The 21,300-nt window shown below is 40.4% G+C and overlaps 2 protein-coding genes across 2 annotated transcripts; one reads left to right on the top strand and one right to left on the bottom strand.

The window, feature by feature from the left end:
• The first annotated feature begins 1,176 nt into the window (after positions 1-1,176).
• fkrp (fukutin related protein) lies at positions 1,177-4,058 on the top strand. Its single transcript, XM_053321027.1, has 2 exons — positions 1,177-1,556; positions 1,970-4,058. Exon 2 carries the CDS (start codon positions 2,072-2,074, stop codon positions 3,668-3,670), a length of 1,599 nt encoding a protein of 532 aa, XP_053177002.1. The 5' UTR covers positions 1,177-1,556; positions 1,970-2,071; the 3' UTR covers positions 3,671-4,058.
• Positions 4,059-7,154: 3,096 nt separating this feature from the next.
• On the bottom strand, positions 7,155-15,171 carry slc1a5 (solute carrier family 1 member 5). The gene is made up of 8 exons (XM_053320438.1): positions 14,516-15,171; positions 9,779-9,821; positions 9,593-9,661; positions 9,334-9,500; positions 8,962-9,195; positions 8,594-8,788; positions 8,287-8,421; positions 7,155-8,070 (listed from the first exon to the last, which is right to left on the bottom strand). The coding sequence occupies exons 1-8, from the start codon at positions 15,049-15,051 to the stop codon at positions 7,836-7,838; spliced, it is 1,614 nt and encodes a 537-aa protein (XP_053176413.1). The 5' UTR covers positions 15,052-15,171; the 3' UTR covers positions 7,155-7,835.
• Between the last annotated feature and the right edge of the window lie 6,129 nt (positions 15,172-21,300).

Below are 21,300 nucleotides of genomic sequence, written 5' to 3'. Positions count from 1 at the left end.
CTGCTGAAGGAGCTGCTTATTAGATGTATTCAATACTATATAAGTCATCAGGTATATGTATCAGCAAACTACTTTTACTTTTAATACTTGAAATAAATTTAGCTTATAATACTGTATTTTTACTTAAGTAAGCTTTAAAATGCAGCACTTTTACTTGAAATACACTGTTTTTTACATTCAAGTATTACTAACTTCACCAAAGTGAAGGATTTGAGTACTTCTGCACAAAACCAGCGTTAACATAAAAGGATGCCACTCTTAATTTGTAAATCCCAGATCTCTTTCCTGCTCCCTGTGTTTGCTGATGGAAAAGCCCAATGTGTGTGACAAATAAAGGGTCGTGTTTTCTGCAATACACAATGAACATGTCGCTAGAGGAGCTCATTTCCTGCCATTTTGTGAGCAGGGATTTTTTTTTTTTGATCCATGAAGTTAGACATAATTATCTAGCCTACAACACTATTTCCGGTTTTAATTCTCATTGAAAAATATTCACAGTAAAGATTAAAGAGAATTGTTTGTACTTTTTAGTAGTGTGGTTCTCAAAGTGGGGTCCAGGGACCCCCAGGGGGCTTTCAGAGGGTTCCAGGCCTCCTCAGAAAAAAGGAGAATAATTAATTTTCACTATAATTCCATCCATAAGTAATGCATAATGTGGCTATGCTTGTCATTGATTCATACATTTTCACAGTCATTTTGGGCAAAAATGTGCCTAAAATACCTCTTGTGTGATCTTGTGTGAAGCTTCATCAGTCTGAGTTAGTCATATCAAGTGGGTATCTGTTTAGTATCAAAATGCCCTCTTTGTGTTTAATCAGACAGTGTTTCCCTGCTGAGCTGCATTGGAAGTATAGTAATAGAAGAGACACTTTGGCACTAAAAAGGCTAACATATATCTGTATTAGCTTCATATAAACTTTTAAAAGAAGGAGGCTTGTAGATTTTTGGCCTCCATCAATAACATTTTAAGCGCATTATGAAATATTAGGGTTATGGCATGAAGACTATTGCAAGAAAATGTTCATTTGGCCATCTGACTACTGTTTTAAAACACACTTAAAGAAATGTGAAGCCGTCCTTTAATTTCGCAGATGGCGCTTTTATTATGAAGCATTCTGACCGGAAGCGATTTCGTTGTTGCTTGGGGCAACAACAAGGACGGCCAGCATGCTAGCTTAGCGGCTAATCAGTGCAGTGGGGTGAGCCTGTGCTAATCTACGTATTCACGTAACCATCTGCTGCAATTTGTGTACACTGAGTTTTTGATTTCCTCTTTAAAGTGTTGGAGACTCGATTCCCGCACTAATATTAGCGTCACGTTATAATGCAGATTAATTTTTTCTGCCCTCGGTTCAGCCAGGTTTGCTCCTCTGCTGCAGGAGCTGGCTGACATGGAGCACCCATAGGGAGCACCATGAAAAGAGCAGATACCGTGCAGGTTAAAGGGCTTACTGTTACGTTGGGTAACAATTTGATGCTGATGCATGATGTGTGCGCGATGCTTTCTGCAAGTATTTGTCTTTGTAAACAAATAAAGGTGCTACATCCAAATTGAGGTGAGTCCGTTTTTAATGATTGATTGACTAATGCAGCAAACCTACAGAACATAGGACATGAAATATGAAACATGGAGCAAAAGAAGCTAACCTCATTTTACATTTTAATTAAGTTGCAATAGTTAGGATAGGTTAGTAAATTCCACTATTCCACTAAACTATTTTAATAATTATTCTGTAGTAGGAAAAAATTGAGAGTGCTGCAATGTGTATCAAATGGTATTGAAGTAAAAAAAAAAATTCACAGCTTTTTGGACAGTTTTTCTTATCCTAGTGCCATTCTGAAGTAGTGTGGAAGTGCGTTTTTAATAAGAAAGCTTGATCTTGATGATACTGTCTGTGTGCAAAAATACAGAGGCTGCGTTGGAAAAATGTGGTTTTGCTCATGATATCTTTTTTCTTGTCTTTTACAGCTCGGACTGATCTTTCATTTCTCAAGTGCTAGACCAATGGGGACCTAAAAATCACTGATCTGAATCTTACGGAGGCAAACTGGAAAGCAGACACTGGTTGCCATGCGTATCAGTTTTTGCCAGGGTTTGTTAACCGGAGCCATCATCCTCAACCTCCTCATTCTCTACTATGTGTCCCGGGCCCAGCAGCAGATGATGGAGAAGAGGAAAGAGCTTGGCAGGGGCACCAGGAGGGCTTCCCTACCGGCCTCCGGTTTTGGGGGAGGCCTAGGGGGACTCATAGGGCCTGGAGGTGAGCCTGGAGTGGTCGGGGTGGAGGGACACAGTCGTGGCCCTCGTGTGACGGTGCTTCTCAGGGAGTTTGAGAACTTTGAGAATTATGTTGGAGATGTGGCCACTTCCTTCCTCAGACAGAGACCTGAGCTTCCTTTCCTGGCTGTGGCTGACATGTCTCCTTACCCGCCCCTGGTGCTCCCAGATGGGGCCCGGCTTTTGATGCTCTCTCCCAGTCCGGACCAGCCGCCACAGGCTCACAGGCCGGAGTTTCATGTCCAGACAGAATTTGTGCTGCTGGTGCCTGATGGAGTGGAATTGGAGCAACCGCGGGCTATTGAGAGGCTGATCAGGGAGCTGGAAGGTGAGGGTGGGGGGCCTGTGAGGCTGGTTGCTGCACCCGTGCTGGCTCGGTCGGCTGTGCAGTGTCTTCACCTGCGAGTGAACCTCAGAGAGTGGACAGCTACTTACTCCCCAGCTGCATCTGGGAGCAGTGGGAGCGTGTGCACGGCTTTACAAGGGGATGCAGTGGTTCTGATTCGCACAGAGGATCTTTTTAACCTCTCTGTACCTCTGGGCCGACCCCTTTTCTCCTCACTCTTTGTCCAGACTGCCCTGAGAGGCTGGAAGGTCAAGCTGCTGGAGAGCCCCTGTTTCTCCGCAAACCACCGGCCCCTCTTCAGCTCAGCTCACAACCAGTGGAAAGCTGACACTCGACTGAAGGATGCCACTGGGAAGCTCATGAGGAGTTTTGGCCTGAAGCGTCTTTTGTTTCCTGAAGGGAAGGAGCACTGGTATGGCTGCAGTAAGGAGACACCTCGCTGCTTCGGCACTGTGCAGGATGACACTCCAGACTACCTTTATTTGGATCGCTGGACACCACCCTGTTGTCTGCGAGCACTCAGAGAAACTACCAAGTATGTCATCAATATCCTGGAAAGCTCTGGTGTGCGCTACTGGCTAGAAGGGGGAACTCTGCTGGGTGCTGTCCGCCACCAGGACATCATCCCCTGGGACTATGATGTGGACCTGGGTATCTACCTGGAGGATGTATCCAACTGTGATCACCTGAAGAACCTGGACTCAGGCTCTCTGGTGGATGCTAACGGCTATGTCTGGGAGCGTGCGGTAGAAGGCGACTTCTACAGAGTCCAGTACAGCGAGGCCAACCACCTTCACGTTGACCTGTGGCCGTTCTACCCACGTAACGGCATCATGACCAAGGACACGTGGACAGAGCACAAACAAGATGTTGAGTTCCCTGAACACTTCCTGCAGCCGCTTGTGCCCATGCCCTTTGCTGGCATCAACGCCTACGGCCCCAATAACCCCCGCGCCTTCTTGGAGCTCAAGTTTGGAGAGGGGGTCATTGAGAATCCCCAATACCCCAACCCTTCCAAGAAAAGACTGGACAGAAGCAAATTATGAGAGGATAAAGAAAGACTCTCAAGACTTTTTTTTCTGTTGAATTGTGTATTTGTTTACTGAACAATAAAGAACATTTTTAAAACGGTTGAAAAGATGACACCCGGAAACTGTTACGGTGCCAAAATGACTGCAGTTGCTGTTAAATTCACTAAAACTATATGAGCAGACAGTCACTATAATGACATGCCTGGTTGCACTTTTCTCTATTATCAGTAATTGGGGATGAATTCTAACATCAGACTGACTTGTTACTCTGACTTAGAGTGGTGAGATATGGATTTTAAAATAAATAAATCAAAGTAGTAGTGCTGTGATAGCAGGCATACTTCTTTGATTTACTACATGATGTACAAATTCTGTATGTGTTGTACAATACAGTATAAATATGACTGCTGTAAAAATGATAAATACTTAAAAAGGTATTTATAGTAGCTTATGGTTGAAAGCTACAGTGTACATTCTCTTAAGCAGGATTTAAGATATTGTACCAAATTATACTAAATGTTAAATAAGTGGTTTTGCCCTTATTGGTTTTTTGTTTGTTTGTTTGTTTGTTTTGACTCTGTTGCCTTGTTTTGCACTGATTATTTAAACTTCCAGATTTGCACAGTTTATGAACGAATGTTATGTATTTCAGTGCCATTTGGTACCCGGCAACTGTGGGGTGAATACATTTTCGTGTGGTGAAATAAGAAACACATTGTCATTGATGCTGTTGTTGCTGTCTGTTGGAGAGGAGGAAAAGTTGCTATATAAGGCCTTAGTGATAACCTAAAACGTTCCCTGAATTTGTAAATGAATATTAACCTTTAGCTCAATCATGTGTGATACTACTGAGCGCCCGTCACGTATTAACTGAAATGGAAATTTCAATACAAATGATTCAAAGAAAAGATTTTAAAAGACACGTTAAAAATTAAAAATAAAACGGCTCCTCTGGGTACAACATGTTTTCTGTAGTGTTATTACTGATGTGTGATGTGTCAAGAAGATGTCACGCCATTTTATGAACTGGTAAAATAAAAGACTTGTGTAACATCTGCATATCTTTATGAATTTGTTGCTAAGGATAGGGGTTGTCATTCTTGTTCAACACTAGGTGGCACAACACACTTAACTACTACACTAACTAAAAGGCCTTTTGTAACTCCAAGGCCTCTCCACTATGACCCTACTGTCAAGATGTATGGGGGCGCTCTAGCCATATGGCCTGGGGCTTGGACGTGAAGGATTTTATGACAGGACTCAGGAATGTAGCATCAAAGGAATGCAGAAAGGAGTCCATATTTAACTATCTGTTGTCTTGCACCTGTCAAAACTACACATGCTGTATTATATTCCTTGAGGTGTGTTAACATTCCTTTTAATTTACCTACAAATAAATAGCTTTGTTCATATATGGCCTGGTATTCAGACAATCATACACCCCACTTAAGAAGGGTGTGTGGTTAATTTTGGACATAAAAACATTAAGAAGCTCAATGCATTTTAAAGTATGTTTCCCCTTTTGCATGGTTTTATATAGCATGGCATCTGAAGGTGTAACATAATATACAGTAGCTATGGAGTCCTTGTTTAGCCACTACTGTAAGTTGCTGACTGCAGTGTACTAATTATGGTTCATAATCACAGCAAAGAGGAATGAGACACAGCCAAATAATAAAAAAAGGCATTTATTTTTCAAAATCTAAAGACAGAACATTTGGACTCTAACTGGGAAATTCCTTTGACACATTACCCCACTGCTAAAAAAAAAAAAAAAAAAATACTACTACTGCTATGTGCATACAAACATCCCAAATACAATCAAACCAGACAAACATCCATATGGTGAAAGATCTCAGAAAGGAATGATAACATCTTTACAACCTTGGATTTTTTAAAAAAGCATTAAACACAATCAAAGTAGATGTAGATAAGCTATGTTTAATGTTTTAGCTATCTAGTAGTGTCATAAGACTGTAGAAAAATGATTTTAATCCATGACCATAGACAATACAGCAAAACTAGAAAGCTAAAAGATCGTTGACTTGAATTTAGCGATATGGATGATATGGATGTTGATGAAAGAGATAGAACATTCAATAGTGCAACTTTACAGTGAAAATGAGCAGTATCTATCTCCTGAACAGCCAATAAAATGTATCCTGTCACTGCTACACCACACATTTTCCAAAGTTTCAAGTATTGAAGTTTCCCAAATGCTGAATGCCAAAACCGCATAAGAAAAATCACCAAATGGAAGCACCTTGTACACACACACACACAGACTAGACTCTTACCCATACGATGGAAATAAGAACAAGAAAAAGAACATTGACAGAAAAAAAAAAAAAAGTGACTTGGAGGACTTGGCAAAAAGGAAAAAGAAAGAGGAAAAAAGCTGATTTTTGAGTTACTAGAATTCTAGAATGTTAAAAAATTGGCTATAAAATTCTTTGGATTTTGATTAGAGAAATAAATATGAATTTTAAACATGTAATTATCTGATGCAGTAACAATAACATACAAGGCTAAAGCATTAAAAGTAATGTTTGTGACCATTATAGCCAAAACACAAATAGGTTTACATTTGCAACAGTCGACAGTCAAAATTCACTTTTGACAAGGTAGAGACATCCTTGTACACACAAACACACTTTTTTACAACACCAAACAAAATTGTCCTTCTAGTCACAAACTGTGCTTTCAAACCCATGTGTGCCTTGCTGGGGTGCTGAGCCTACACAGCAGCATGAGTAAAATGTGGGCTATAATTAAAAAAAACAAGCATATCTCCCTGGAAATGTCATTAAGAGTTCTCCTTCCTGTTTGCTGAGTCAATGTGAATTTCTTTTGGTCTATTAAAAAGAGCCGTTGAAGGACAGTCTTCAAGCATTAGTTAAACCTGAGGTTATGTTGCCTGCCTCAGCACTGAAGTCCATTTGAAGAGGCGGAAACACTCAGAGGTCGATGTGTGTGTCTGTTGACATGCCGAGTCCTTGAGAAAGTTTCTTCTTCTTCTTTGGGACGTAATTGAGAAAATAATTTCATTTGGTGTGCTTTCAGAGAATAAATATAATGTTAACAAAACGGGGTTTACATATGTACTGATTTTTCTCATGAGAAAGGTGTCAGAACCATTGGCTTGAAATAACCGCAGACATAATAACACACTAATTAGACCCTAAAAAATAACTATACATTTTTTTTAAAAACCACATTATGTGTGTATTTTGTCACACATCACACTTTCATGCAGATTTTATGGAATATCATTAAACTAATGTTCATACATAGTTCATAGTTTGAATAAAATGGATGAAATCTGCATGAAAGTGCTTGTAACCATGCATGATCAAATACACAAATAATGCATGTTCAGATAAAAAGCATAAAATTATGCTACTTACAACATACATGATCCTTCTTGATCATTTTCCTAGACCTGAAGGTTGAAATGTGACAAGATTGAACATAAAAGAAAAAAGGTGATGGTAACAATTTGAATGTAATGGTTTCCAGATGAAGACTATAAAGACTGTCTGGCTAATGCAGACTGGGTGCAGCAAACTGTACTGTACAAAGGTCCTCGTCAACTTTTAAAGTCGAAATTTTCCACCAGGAAATGGTTACCAAGACGAGCAAGTGATAAATACCAGTGGTTTACTCATGCATGTTTTAATTAAAAGGAGATGGTACGAAGAGGTAACAGTGGACTAAAATTTGCATTTCTGCATCATGAATGGACCAATATTTCTACTATTTGTAACATTTGCCATTACCTCCAACTTCTTGCAGGGACTCATAACACAATATATATTGCTGTGGCAGAATATATTGGTCATTTGATAATCCCATTTATGACGGATTAATAACTGTATACAGGACTTGGTCAGATGGTAAAATTCTGCCTTTAAAATAGAGGAGGACCAACCAATACTGTCCCTAAGAAAAAAAAAAAAAAAAAAAGGAAACGTGCACAGAAAGGATTCTGAATTTCCATCATGACGTTTGTTATTGGGACTGAGGGCTTTTCTTTGCATTGTAGTGTGCACGTCCATCTTCTCTCCACACACTCTTTTCTTCAAGGCAGAAAACAAGGAAAAGGGGGCCAGAACCTCAGGTTTCAGCTCAGGGGAGCATCAGATATATGAGGGGATCACTGGTGATATCAGCAGATGGATTACATGGCAGACTCTTTTTCATGGGGGACCACTGCATTAGCACCTTCTGCGTTGTCCCTCCCACCTCGTTTCTCAATGAGCGGGGAGTGCTCGGGTGCCATGGCTGATTGGTCTCCGAGCCTGACCTCACTCAGCTCTGCTCCATCATCTTGCTTGGTACGGTCCACAAAGAACTGCAAAAGCCCAGCTCCAAAGGCATCACCCTCTACATTCAGTATTGTGCAGGTACGATCACTAAAGAAAAACAGAATGGACCGCAAGCAATTTTAATACTATGATATTTCACAAAGCGCTTGATAAAGCAACTAAGGCATTACGTGTGGACAGATATTGCGGAGGTGCACATGTCAGGGAGTGTAATGAGTCTGACTTTAATTATGTGGGGTATGTTACATATGACTGTCCTGATTTATTTCCACATAAAATAAAATAAAAAGTTTATGTACTCACACAAGCCAGTCAACAGCCAGGATCAGAGAAATGTCATTGGTGGGCAATCCGACTGCCTCCAGAATGATAGCTAGAGTCAACACACCACCAGCGGGTATACCTGCTGCTCCAACACTGGATGCTGTAGCTGTCACGCTAACACATTCAGAGAGAAGATGACACAATTAGATACTGACAGAGGAAATACAATTATATACAGAATTCCTACAAACAGTAAATGTACAAAAATGGAAGATTATTCGACATTAGCCTCAAATATAACCTATTTGGATACAAAGATGATCCAGTTGAGTAACTTCAGACTTACAGGATGGTAATGACTTGAATAAAGTTGAGAGAATAGCTGTTCAGCTGAGCTATGAAAACAGCAGCCACACATTGGAAGAGAGCAGCTCCATCCATGTTGACCGTAGCTCCAATGGGCAGGATAAAGCGGCTGATGTGCTTCGATACGCCGTTATTTTCCTCCACACATTTCATCATCAGAGGCAGGGTGGCAGAGCTGAGAAAGAAGTGAATTAGGGTTGTGAGTGTATTGCGGTGAAAAGGTGTGATCATATGTGTTTTTAGAGAGGAAAGTGTGTTTCAGAACAGGGGAACCTCAGTATTTGATATTTAACAACCAGGTAAGGTAAACAGGTGTGGGTGTGCCAGAGAGTTTGTGAAGTTCAATACCTGGAGCTTGTTCCGAAGGCTGTTGCCAGAGCTGTGAATATCCCCCAGAGGAAGGTGTATGGATTCTTTCTTGTAATGATGAAGTAGATGCCGGGCAACACAAGAAAGCCATGAATGGCATGTCCAATCATACAGCAGGCTATATATTTCCCCAGGCTGGCAAACAGTGTGCCAACATCCTCCATCTCAACGATCTTACCAGCTACAAGAAACATGATACCAAGAGGGGCATACCTGCAGAAAGACAGGAAGTGCATTAAATATCACAAAAGAGAACAATGCTGTAGATCGTTGTGGTTTTGGAACCTATAACACAGCTTATCATGCCATAGCCAAATCAAGCCTATCCAGAAGAATGCAGATCTTTCTTACCACATGATCCAGGAGACCAGGACCATGGTGGCCTCATTGAAGGAGTTGAAGAACTTAATCAGGATCTCTCCTTCCTCTCCCAGCTTCCTCAAAGCCACACCAAACACAATGGCAAACACTACCAGACCAAGAATATTCATGCCGTCCTGGTCTATTCCAAACGGCACCTGGATACACACAGAAACACATGAAAAACACAGTCAGGACAACCAGGTCGTGTGTCATATAATGTGGGGGCATTTATGGTGTAGTCTTTCACCTTCTCCACTGTGATGCTCAAGTTTCCATCTGTGCCATTCTTAGTAATCATTTTGTAGCTGGTTGCATACTGCAATAGAAAGAAAGCTAGTCAGTTATTGTATCCAAATATTTACTTTATACAATGTAAAATCACAATTATGTAAAAATGAATAAATAAATATAGAATTAAAGATGCAAAACTAACTGATTGAAAGGCAGCAGACACCAGGTTGGAGGGGAAGATGTTTCTGTGGAGAGAGAATAAAAAAAAAGAAGGAATTCAATAACACATTCTGTTCCTGTGCTCTATGTGCGCCACATGGCTTCGGAAAATCCAATTAAAAAAGTTGTGGCTGCAATTGGAAGGCGAGAAATTACATGTTTGGTAACTGAAGAGAATACAATTCAAGTGCTTGAAAATCAATCCTGTTGTTCCTCCTTTCTATGCAAAAACAACAACATAACACTTTGAGAAATATTGTTTTCCTCCAATACAAACACAATGTCAATTCAGCCATAAAGTGGCTTCCTTCAAGATTGTAAATGTTTCTGATGAAGTTTGGACTGATGCAGACAATTTAACTACACACAGTTTCTGTCGCCGATGGTGTTACAGAAACAGCAGCTTTGCCCCCCCAGAAGTCAATGATAGCTCAAACAGACAGAATCACAAGGTTGATCATGTGGAAATAGCTAAGAGAATTTAACTATTAATCCTTTTTTTCCCCCTACTCTGCCCCCAGTAGTGTTGTGTTATTCATTCAACAAGTATACACACACACACACACACACACACACACACGTACACAGGTACATAGGTCCCACTGCATAATAAATCTCCCAGGAACTCATGAAACCCATGTGTCCCCGATACCCCTGTACCCTGCTCTGGTAATGGATTTAGAGTAATAAGGCATTAACTTCACGAGCTCTTTCTAGCCATTCATTCCCTTTCACTGAGAGCTATAGAGCATAAGGATTAAACAATCATGTGACTGTGTGACAAGCCAGCATGCAGCTAGATTCAATGACTGAATTCTGGTTGTGCTGCACAGGGCCACAACAAAAGGCTGCCAGGCTTTCAGGATAATGTTAGGGTTTATTATTTGGATATATTCAAATGCATTAATTTGAACTTTACTCAAATCCATCAGTTTACTGGTGTTACCTGTGTATTTATTAGGACTATTTTAGTGTCTGTAAGGTCTGGATGCACACCATTGCTTTGGGTGTGCACTCTGAATTGGCATCAAGTTGAAAATACAAAAGCTGCAACCTGAAAGCATCCACTTCCTCTTCCTTGGTTTTTTTGTGTGGCTAATTCATTCCTGGAACAGGTCCAAACCCTGGGTACAAAAAAAGTCTTACAAACCTGTGTATCACTTCCTCAAACACACCTTTAATTAGTCACTAATCAAAAAAATAATATTAATAATTTATTATACGCGCTATAAAAACATGGTATGCTTAGTCATTTATATACAGTTAAACTTTACCCTACACCTGACTGAGAGTCTTGATAGAAGTTCCCTTTGAGGGGGTTGTCACATTTGACTGTGTAAATACACTTTAGCTGACTGACTACTGCACCACCAGCAACAATAAATAGACTGGTGTGACAGGTATCGCCCTACATTGTCAAACACCATGATGTGGGTGTGTTCTCTGTATGACGGCCTGCTGATTGTTTAGGACAGACTGTTCCGACGTCTGCTGGCAAAGTGTGGCGTAAATAGTTTCCTTCCCATGAACCACAAGTCAATGTGCTCGATGGGACAGATGAATGAATTTATGACGGACATACCGTAAATCCTCCCACTCTGTTGACAGTGAGCCACTAATGATGTTAGCAAGTTTGAGGTGACGTGAGAAGTATGGAAGCAACATTCCACAGTGTTGTAATACTTATCTCTTTTTCATTTGTTTAGTTAACTGTTCAACTGCTGGGAAAAACTAACAAATGTAGTTTCTCTCAGCAACACGAACAAGATATTCTTTCAAACGTTAAAAATTCTGAAAATCAAAAAAAAAAAATCCAGCCAAAATACTCCAAACAGTGGTAAATGTATGATTTAATACATGTTCTTTGGTTCTTTGGTGGCATCATATTACTGGTGATGTCTTAGAGATAGCTGGAAAAGAATTCGACTTGATTGCAGCAGTGCTGGGAATATGTGTTACTGTATATTATATTGAAAATGTCCAGCTGGAATCCACAGATAAAAAAGAAGAAAAAAACTACAAACAAAAAAATTACAAGATCAATCAAAATAGATGATGGGATAAATTTAGACCATATGTGAACCTGTTCCTCAAAATACTTTAACAGGTTTTCCTGTCACTGCTTTCTCGTAGCTCAAGGCAAATAGTATATGGGTCAATAAATCCATGTAAATGACACTAGAGTGGGAAAACAAACAGAAAGCAGGAGATAAGAAATGTCAACAAGGATGTGTAGGATTGGCTGCCGGAAGAGTTGTGTATGCGTTAGGAAAACATAACTCAAGCATCTCTAAGCTGATGTGGTATTTTCCTGTAGGGTGGCATCTATATGCACGTGTGTGTGTGGTTCGTGACAGGCAAGCATTAAGCAGTGCACGTCTTTAACAATGACCAGGCCACATTTTACGCTTTGATGAACAGCTCTTCAGTCACAGTTCAACATTGTCTTTGTTGTCAAAACTAACCAGGACACCAGCTGAGAGGATTCCCTCTAATAAGAGGCACGAGTTTTGGCTTCTGTCCTATTAACATAACGCGTAAATAAGTGTGTGCGTGTGTGTATGTGTGTCGGCAGCATGTGTCCTGCACGGGACAAACATTACTCCCCCACCCCCCCGGAAACAGCAGCCAGTATCAGTAAATAAATCTGGGCATGGGTGCTGAGATGTTGCATTCAGGAACATCAGTCAACAGTAAAACTGCTCTTTGATGAAAATCTGTGTGCGAGACCCGTTTTAATCTAGGAATTAAAACATGAACAGAGTCAGACAAAACACTAAATACCCCAATCCCAATTGTGAAAACAAGACCATTGTGTTGAAACTTGTAGAAAATTATGTAAGGCCTACTGACAAAAATCAGGGTAACAACGTTTATCTGCGTTTGGATAAGTTTTGCCTTGTTAGTCTTGCATGTGTAATCTGGCTCTGGGCAGCATGAAATGTTTTAGGAGGTGTTGCCACGGCTAGGTCACACTGTTAGGGGAGGGCAGAGGGGCGGAGGATGGAAAATTCTGGCTTTTATTAGTACACACAATTCCATAATTCATGGAGGGCTGAACGTGTCCAAAGAATGTTCAAAGCAAGCGGACAAAATTATGCAATGCAGTCACACGTGTTGGCGGGACTGCATGTGCGCTGAGACTTTATGTTAATTTGAAACATGAATGTAGGTTCAAATGAATCTCTCTCAGTGTTGGTCCGTGTAATGTTGACAAAAGCAAAACATCTGTGCACGAATCACAATGTTAAAAACAGATGCAAAGCACATCATCTCTTGCAGTGCATCTACTCTTGGAAGACACCAAATATGATAAGCTTGGATTCAGATGTTCACTTCAAACTCCAGAGACACCATGTTTATACTAAACAGAGGCCAGTTTCTTGACTTTGGGAGGGAAAATATCCTCGGCCTCTTCGGCTCAGACAAAAACTGTACTTGTCTACTGTGTGGCAAGAAAGAGTTTCAATACAGTTTAACTTCTTCACACACTAATTTACTAAATAACTGTTTACCCAGATAAGGGGTGAAACACCAGACAATCTTGTAGACCATTATTTTCATTAATGATTGATGTGCTGATTCTTTTCTCTTTTATTCCTTTAGTCTGTCATTTTCAAACAAGTTGTCCCAGTGCCCAAATTGATTTCTTTAACAGTCCAAATGCAAACATATTGTGCTAAGCTGCAAATCCTCACATATGAGAAGCTGGAGTCACCATGATCAGTATGTTTGCATGCAAAAAATGACATGGTGGATGAAGTGGTTCATGGATGATCGGGCATTTCTGTGCTAAAAAAAAACCCATGCACCTCGAGGAACCAGTTGTGTAAGAATATATGAAATGGCATGTGGCTATGAGAAAGTGTCAGAAGGCTTTGACATGACTATTTCAGTCCTCTGAGTCAATGAGCTCCTGAGCCTGTTGCTTCCCATTCTTAAGTGTTAAATATGAAGCTTGCTCATGCCTTATGAATGTGACACTGATAAATAAAGACTAACTGCCGGGGCTACTGATTCCTAACCAGAAAAGTCTGGAGTACAGTAGATAATGAACACACCATATGGCTTCAAAATGCAAAAAAAGAGGTCAACAAGTCTAAAGGGTGCAAGATAGAGCAAGCATTTTACAAGTTTTCTAAAGTATGCATGTGTTGAGCCATTGAATAAAAAAAAGGGCTAATTCTTGAGTATGGTGCTGTAATGGAAATGGAATTCCAGCAAGATCAGAGCGGGGCTGAGACCATTTCACTCATAGCACCCTCATAACAGGAAGAATGACGTCCAATTTACCCAGATAACAAGTGTAGTGTTTTATAGAGATAAACTGTGACTGAAATGTAACTTTTAACGGTATACAGTGATTCTGAAGTGAATATTACAAAAAGGAGGTTTGAAGAGTCCGGGAGTTAATCCTCAGATATTTGGACACACAGCTGATGCAACTGCGCTCAGGCATTACGCTGCAGCGCACGCAGAGAGGAGGTTTACTGAGATACACGTGTAATCTGACTGCTATCGCGTGGTTACATTTATTTCCATGTAAACGTATTCAAACTAAAGACTAGATGGAAGGAGAATATGGTTCCTTAACAGAAAGTTAAATGTTTAAAAGTTAAAAGTGTGGAACCACCACTTACATTTGAATCCATCATGATTAAAGTGATTGTTTTACACGTGTGTGTGCACTCTGTGGGTAAACGTGCAGACTCTTACTCACCGGATCAAATCTAAGAATGAGTCAACCACTTCTTTAGTTTGAGGTACGCTGCCATCCATGTCTGTCATCGTCGGTTTGCTGACTGTCACCGACCCAGGTTGGATGATGAAAGCCATAATGACACCGATGGATGAGGCGATCAAGGTGGTAACCAGGAAGAACAGCATGGCCCAGCCGCCGAGTTTGCCCAGGGCTTTGGGGTCGATGCTGGCCGACCCAGACACCAGGCTGCACACCACCAGGGGGATGATGATCATCTTCAGCAAACGGATGAGTATTTCACCAGGAAAACCGATGTAGATCATCTGGGTTCTGGTGAGCGCCACGTTGCGCACACCGAGCCCAATGAAAACACCGATGATGACCCCAGCCACGGTGAGGATCACCAGCAGGTTGGCCATGACTATCCTCCGCACCTTCTCGGACGTCGTCTCCGAGCTGCCTTTTTTCCCGCTGTTCAGTCCATTGGGCACCGGGTCGTCGAGGTGAGCCTCCCCGTTGGGTGACTTAACTTCCACTTCTACCGTATCAGCCATTGCGCGCGTTCAAAGTTTCTCTAAAAGCACAAATATTTGGCTCAACAAATAGTCACCGCAGTGAGAGTATTTGTGAATTTTTGCCGGTAAAACACCCACCAGTCCCCGCCTTAATGTGAGATGCTGCTCTGCTCCACGCCGCTTCTACTTATGTCTGTGCAGGAAGGGCGATGTCAACCCCCACACTGTGGGCGTGTTTAGAGCTACTCACACGTTGCATTGCGATCATTAAGACTGCTATTTAAACCTAGCACATCAAATCTAATTGTAAATTAACGTTATGAATTCTTAGTTAAAATGATGATATTATAAGGTCTGTTCCGTGTATCTATTTGTATAGATATTGTATTCAAATGGCTTTCATTTGAAAATGTTAAGCCTATTGTATTGTCTGTTGATGTTTGGTAGAGATGTAAATGGTTGCCTCATTGTCTGTAGAAGATAGCCTATCTATGATGGTGGGATGATAATGACAAATTGAGTCAGGAGAGGAGAGAGACCTTTTTTGTGTCACATGTTATTTGTAAGGCCTGGAAGAGGAGGCAGAGGTCTCTGTGATGTTACACCATGTGAGACATTCTTCTCTGACAAATGGTGTCTCACCAATGCAACTAATTTTGGCATCTGAACGTCCACATGAGCACCTGGATGCACATGACACATAAACAACTACTACTGCACACTGTTGGTGGCAGCAGTTTTAAACTTAATGGATGTGATAATGATTAACCCTGAATTTAACTTTTGGCCACAAATCACAGCGATTCTTCAAATCAAAAGCAATTTTTATAAATTCACATTCATACTGTATACTAAGGCATGTTACACTGCCTCATACATCTCCTCAGTCAATGATCATGTATTGTTCTCACTATATGGTGCAAGAATTGTAAAGTACTAGTACAACAGATGGTCTGGGTCAGATTACTGGTAGAATAGGATAGAATAAATATGCAGTAGTCTGAGACAAAAGAAGAGTTTTGCCTCTCAGCAAGCATCTGGGTGTTAGTAACATTTTTATATTATAGAAAGTACAGTACCAGTCAAAAGTTTCGACACACTTCTTCATTCAAGACGGATGAGACGGTGTGCGTGTGTGTATATATATATATATGTATGCAAATTTGACATTATGATCTCATTGTATATAAAAGCAAGTAACATAAAAGCCACACTTATTTCTATACACAGTCAACTCTGCATTAAGTATTTTAGCCATAACGCCACATGTCCCTGTGTGCGTATAGGAAGTAATTCATTTTCTGATGATCAATCTGATACTATTGCGTCATGCAGTGAGAAGTGTGGCTGTAGTTTCCCTTGAGCGTGGTTATGCAAACAGGAAGCTAAATGAAACCTTTTTGAATTGAGGACAATGATCTTCTAAAATCTTTTAAAAAACAAAAACAAATTCAGTTTCGCTGCTCTGCATTTAAGTTCATATTTCACTTAAAAATGAAATTTGAACAATGTGATTCAACAAATCCGCTAATTTAAATGTAACACTGGTAAGCCTTTGTAAACCATGATTACACAACTTTACAGGGATATCTGCTACCACTTAACTCTTCTCAGAGCAGTAGAGGTGGAGGCTTTGCTGGCACAGCTGCAAAGACTGCCACCAGACTTTGATATGACCTCCCTCCTCTGTGTGCTTATTTGTTCTCCCCTGAAGTACCAGTACTACAAAGAATATCATGGTTGTTGTAGTTATATCATCAAAAGGTAATGCATGTGGAACCACAAGCATAGCAATAACATTAATGTAACAGCTGGCATGTTAAATTGACAAAGAATGATCATTGAGGTGCTGAACCTTCCTTTGCATGTCTTATTATTGCAATGATGAGAGAAGGGCAGGGGGGAATGGTGGCCAAAAAAAAATCAAAGTAATGAGTTAGAGTGAAAGTTTGAGAAGCAAGCAGTCCAAACGTGGCTTTAGCTATTCTATAAATGTCGGTTTCTTGGCCATCACCATGCGGCCTTTGGCAAGGTGTGTGTCAATCTGTAACAGGAGACAGACTCTCATTGTCTATACTGAGGCCTACAGTCTGATAGCTTCAAATTTGTGCACAGGGGTCCAAGAATGGATGGAGTTAGATTACACTAAACAACAATCTAGACTCTTCTTAACCAGGGTCCCCACTGATAGAAATTTGTGGGAAAGGCACCTTTAACACCAAAGAATGCCCACAGGACCAGAACTCAGGCTGGTAGGAAGCTGTCCTCTCAGTGCTCAGCTTGTTATCTCAGGCTTGTTCTTTGTTCCCTCTCCCTGTGTGAATGATTGGAGGAATCGCTGTGATTCTGTGAAGTAGTGCATTACTCTGTGAGAAAAGACAACTTCAATGGCTAAACCCGCGAGCACATGAGAGCCGAGAGAGTTTTTCTAGACTAGGCCCCATCTATGAAAACACACACACTGCTCACATGCTGTATGCAAACACACACACACACACACACACACACACACACACACACACACACACACACACACACACACACACACACACTACACACGCTGTTAAGACTAGTTTTTGGGGTTATTTATAACACTAAATTTTGTCAGTATTTTTTAAATGCAGTCTTCATACAACAAGAGGAAAGCTGGACATTAAAGAATCTTCAATCATTGATGACTTGGCCATGCTGTGTACGATAGCACCAGTTGCCACAATAAGAAAACACCCAGGTGATGCAATTTAATACTATATGCCAGTGATAAACCGCTGTGAAGTCTGTAATGCTTACTTTCTGTCAAGATTGTGTTGGAGTTGTGTTGATTTCACTTTCTGATATAAATAATGTCAAATGAATTCAGTTTTAGTTTATGAACCGACATTAAAACCTGTCTGGTTCATGAAATATAGAAATAAATGTTATATATACAATAAATGTACACCAGTCAAGCTTATAACAATGCAAATGTAAAATAGCTTTAAAATGAAAAACATTTTTAAGCTTCAGTGGGTGCAGTTAACAACATTTTTTTCACTTTTTCTAAAACTACAGCTTTCTATAGTTGAACAGTGAAACATTTTAACAGGTGAGGTTACTGCTCGAGGATCCACCTGAACAAAGACACCTAGCTCAAGCAGGGAAGGAGATAGATCATGTGACCTCCGAAATTAGGACATGGAAAAAAGCAATGTCGGACAAGGAGAATGCTGCTGTCTCAGGTATCATGAGAACAACAGACGAGAGACAGGGAGACTGATGATAAAAAAAATGTAAAAGGTGGTGACAGAAATTAAACATAATACCCCATCTTAATGTGCCAATACAGCAACTCCTTGCCTTCTTGCCCTCTTGATATACAGCAGGATAAAACATAATAATAATTACATTGTCTCTTGCGTGACATTGCTTTTTACAGGAATGCTACAAGAAATACGTTTCCATAAAGATAAAATCATAAGAATGACTGTCCAAAAATCAGGGTGGTGGAAAAGTTGCTGAGTCATGCTGAAAGGGTATGATTGAATGACTGTGTCATGGTTACACAGGCGTACATAATTTATACTGAAGCAGATGCAGATCATTCTTCACCGTAATGTTCTCAATTAAAATGTTCAATTCAGCATTTTAAACTTGAAATGGGCGTTTTCTATTATATTTAATGTAAGTAATGTATTGATTTTAAATCAACATACAAATGCTTGCTTTTTTTTGTTGCTTTTTCTCATTGTATTTCCTACAGCAGGTTGGGATTGGGAGACACAGTATTCCATGTAGCACAGAAGTGATGGGATGCCCCCTAAATCCTGTCTGATCTCATAGAGCCTAAAGTGTCCAGGAGGGGCCTCCAAAAATTATTTACGCATTTACACTGTGTAATCAGACTCACATGCCCAGCCTACAAGCATGCTCCTGTGTTTGCTGCCTTTGATTACCAGACTGACAACATGTTCAGATGACCTAGTCTTTTTGCCACCCATACTTTACTTTTACTTTATTATCATTTCTCCAGAAATCATAAGTAAAGTCAATTCTCATGTGTTACTATTAACATCACAGTAAAGTGTAGTCCAATTTATGTACTAAAGATTATCATTATAGACACAGAAATATAAAGACACCTAATAGCCTAATAGCTTATGTGTAACTACATTGCTTTATATATGCAGTTTGTGTAATTGTAGATAATTATGGTGTTAAACTGTCACATTGTATAATGTTATATGTCGGATTATTATTTGGAGTATGTGATACAAGACACAATTTTAAAGAATAAGACTTCCCACATACTGTCTAATCGCTCAATATGTTTCAGTCATTAGACAAATAGGCATGCATTTTTAAAAAGCTTTTCAGTTTACAATCATGCCCATTAGCCAGTTCGCTCAAACATTCCTGAACCTTCTGTCTGTTGAACAGGAGCTTCAGGTATACAGCTGTGATTTCAAGACTCTTTAAGGGAGAATTCATTAATATTGTGATAGCTGCTCACTGTCTGTAAGCAAAGTTATGTTTATCTTATGGAGCACAAATGCTTAAATATGTAATGTGTATTATACTGTCACATTTTCAAAGCATCCGTTCACCCCCTACAGAACATGTGTGTGTGTGTGTGTGTGTGTGTGTGTGTGTGTGTGTGTGTGTGTGTGTGTCTGTGTCATATGTTTTAGCCTTAAATGTTTAATCCTTTGACTTGTTTTTGCTTCAAGGTTCAGTTTAAGCAATGTGTGTACTGTGGAGTGCTGACAACATGTTTTGGACTTGTAGGTGATGTATTTTAAGTGTGTCTGCCAGTGTTGGTTAATATCGGTTGTCTGTTAAATTTAGTAGATTTTGCCTGTCAACACAATATATTTTCAGTATCTTCACACACATAACAGTAATGTGAGTTAGAAGACTGTGTGCTTTAACATTCTTGTTAATCTTTATATTAATTATCACTTCTTTAGTCTCGGATGCTTCCTTCATCTGATAAAAATAAAGGAGCGCTGACTGCAAAGAGAAATTATTCTTCCTATCTACTGCCTGCCTTCAGTTTGTCATTTGATCCCCATGCAAACACTCTCCCTCTCTATCTGTAATAGGTAGACTGAGTTACCTTGCAGAGGTCATACTGTGGCTCTCTGTTTAGTGCAGGCTGCTCAAAACACACCCTGTCACTGCCTCTGGATGCAGAAGCCTATCAGCATTCCCTCTGTGTCACTGTCAGAAGAAGACGACAATAAACAATACAAGCGGGTCCACGTGCACGCATGTCATTACCACATTGTTTAAGCGTGTACACGAGTGTGTTTGTGTCACTGTGTGTATTTCGGTAGTTGAATAATAATAGTTGACCTGCCTTAGGCTGAGGTCAATCAATAACACACAGAGGAGAGCAGTCTGTTTGGTGTTGTTTTCCTGCTCAGTGTGGACTCTTAACTGCACAGACAGTTCAGTCTTATTAAAATACTCTTTTTAAAACATTACAATTCCTTACATGTATCGGACTCAAGGATGCAGACATTGCATCAGTCCCATCTGGGGTATTGTCATCAGCACCAGCAAAGGACAGGGAGTCCATACATTGTTACTGTGAAGAAACAATTCACTCACTACATTTATCCAGGCAAGTTTGCAGTAGCACTGTCACACCCTGCAACACTACACGCTTGCACATTTATTTGATTTAGTGAAGCTGGTCTTAGCAACCAGTTACAGTCCAGTATTATGACCATGTTCTTGTTTACGTCTTAGGGTTTAGATAGTTCTGCTGTGTCATTAAGCACAGCACTAAAAGGCAGACAGCTTACCTTTGCAATAACACATTTAGCTGTCTGAGTACGACTAACCACTGGCTAAAAGTTCAGGGGGGCAAAGGTAATGTCAGAGAGGGAGGGCAGGAAACCTGTAGACTAAAAACACGCAGAACACAACCTCAGGACATGCAGAGAACATTCAGGCCTGGTCAATTCAAACCGGACTGAGCCAGTACTCTGATTTGCTGAGATCAACACGCCCTTCCCACGACGCCCCACCCCTCCCCCCTTTCCCAGGCTCCTTTACCCACACTTCAGCTCTGGAGTCATACGATACTGTATAACATGGAGGAGCTCAGAATCTCCTTCTTTCACCAGCCCACCCTCACTCTGTCTGCTTCTTGCTTTTCTACCTCCTACTCCGTTCTCGTTCACTGGCTTTCTTTGTGACTGAACTCAAAGAACGAAAAAGGGAAAAGATGTGATTGTTCTGTGTCTCACGCCACTTTTTTCCATTCTTTTTATGTCTGACATGTTAAGACAGTCTGTTCTG

Source organism: Scomber japonicus, chromosome 6, assembly GCF_027409825.1.
Source record: "Scomber japonicus isolate fScoJap1 chromosome 6, fScoJap1.pri, whole genome shotgun sequence".
Classification (NCBI taxonomy): Eukaryota; Metazoa; Chordata; class Actinopteri; order Scombriformes; family Scombridae; genus Scomber; species Scomber japonicus.
This window is presented reverse-complemented; position numbering and strand designations above follow the sequence as displayed.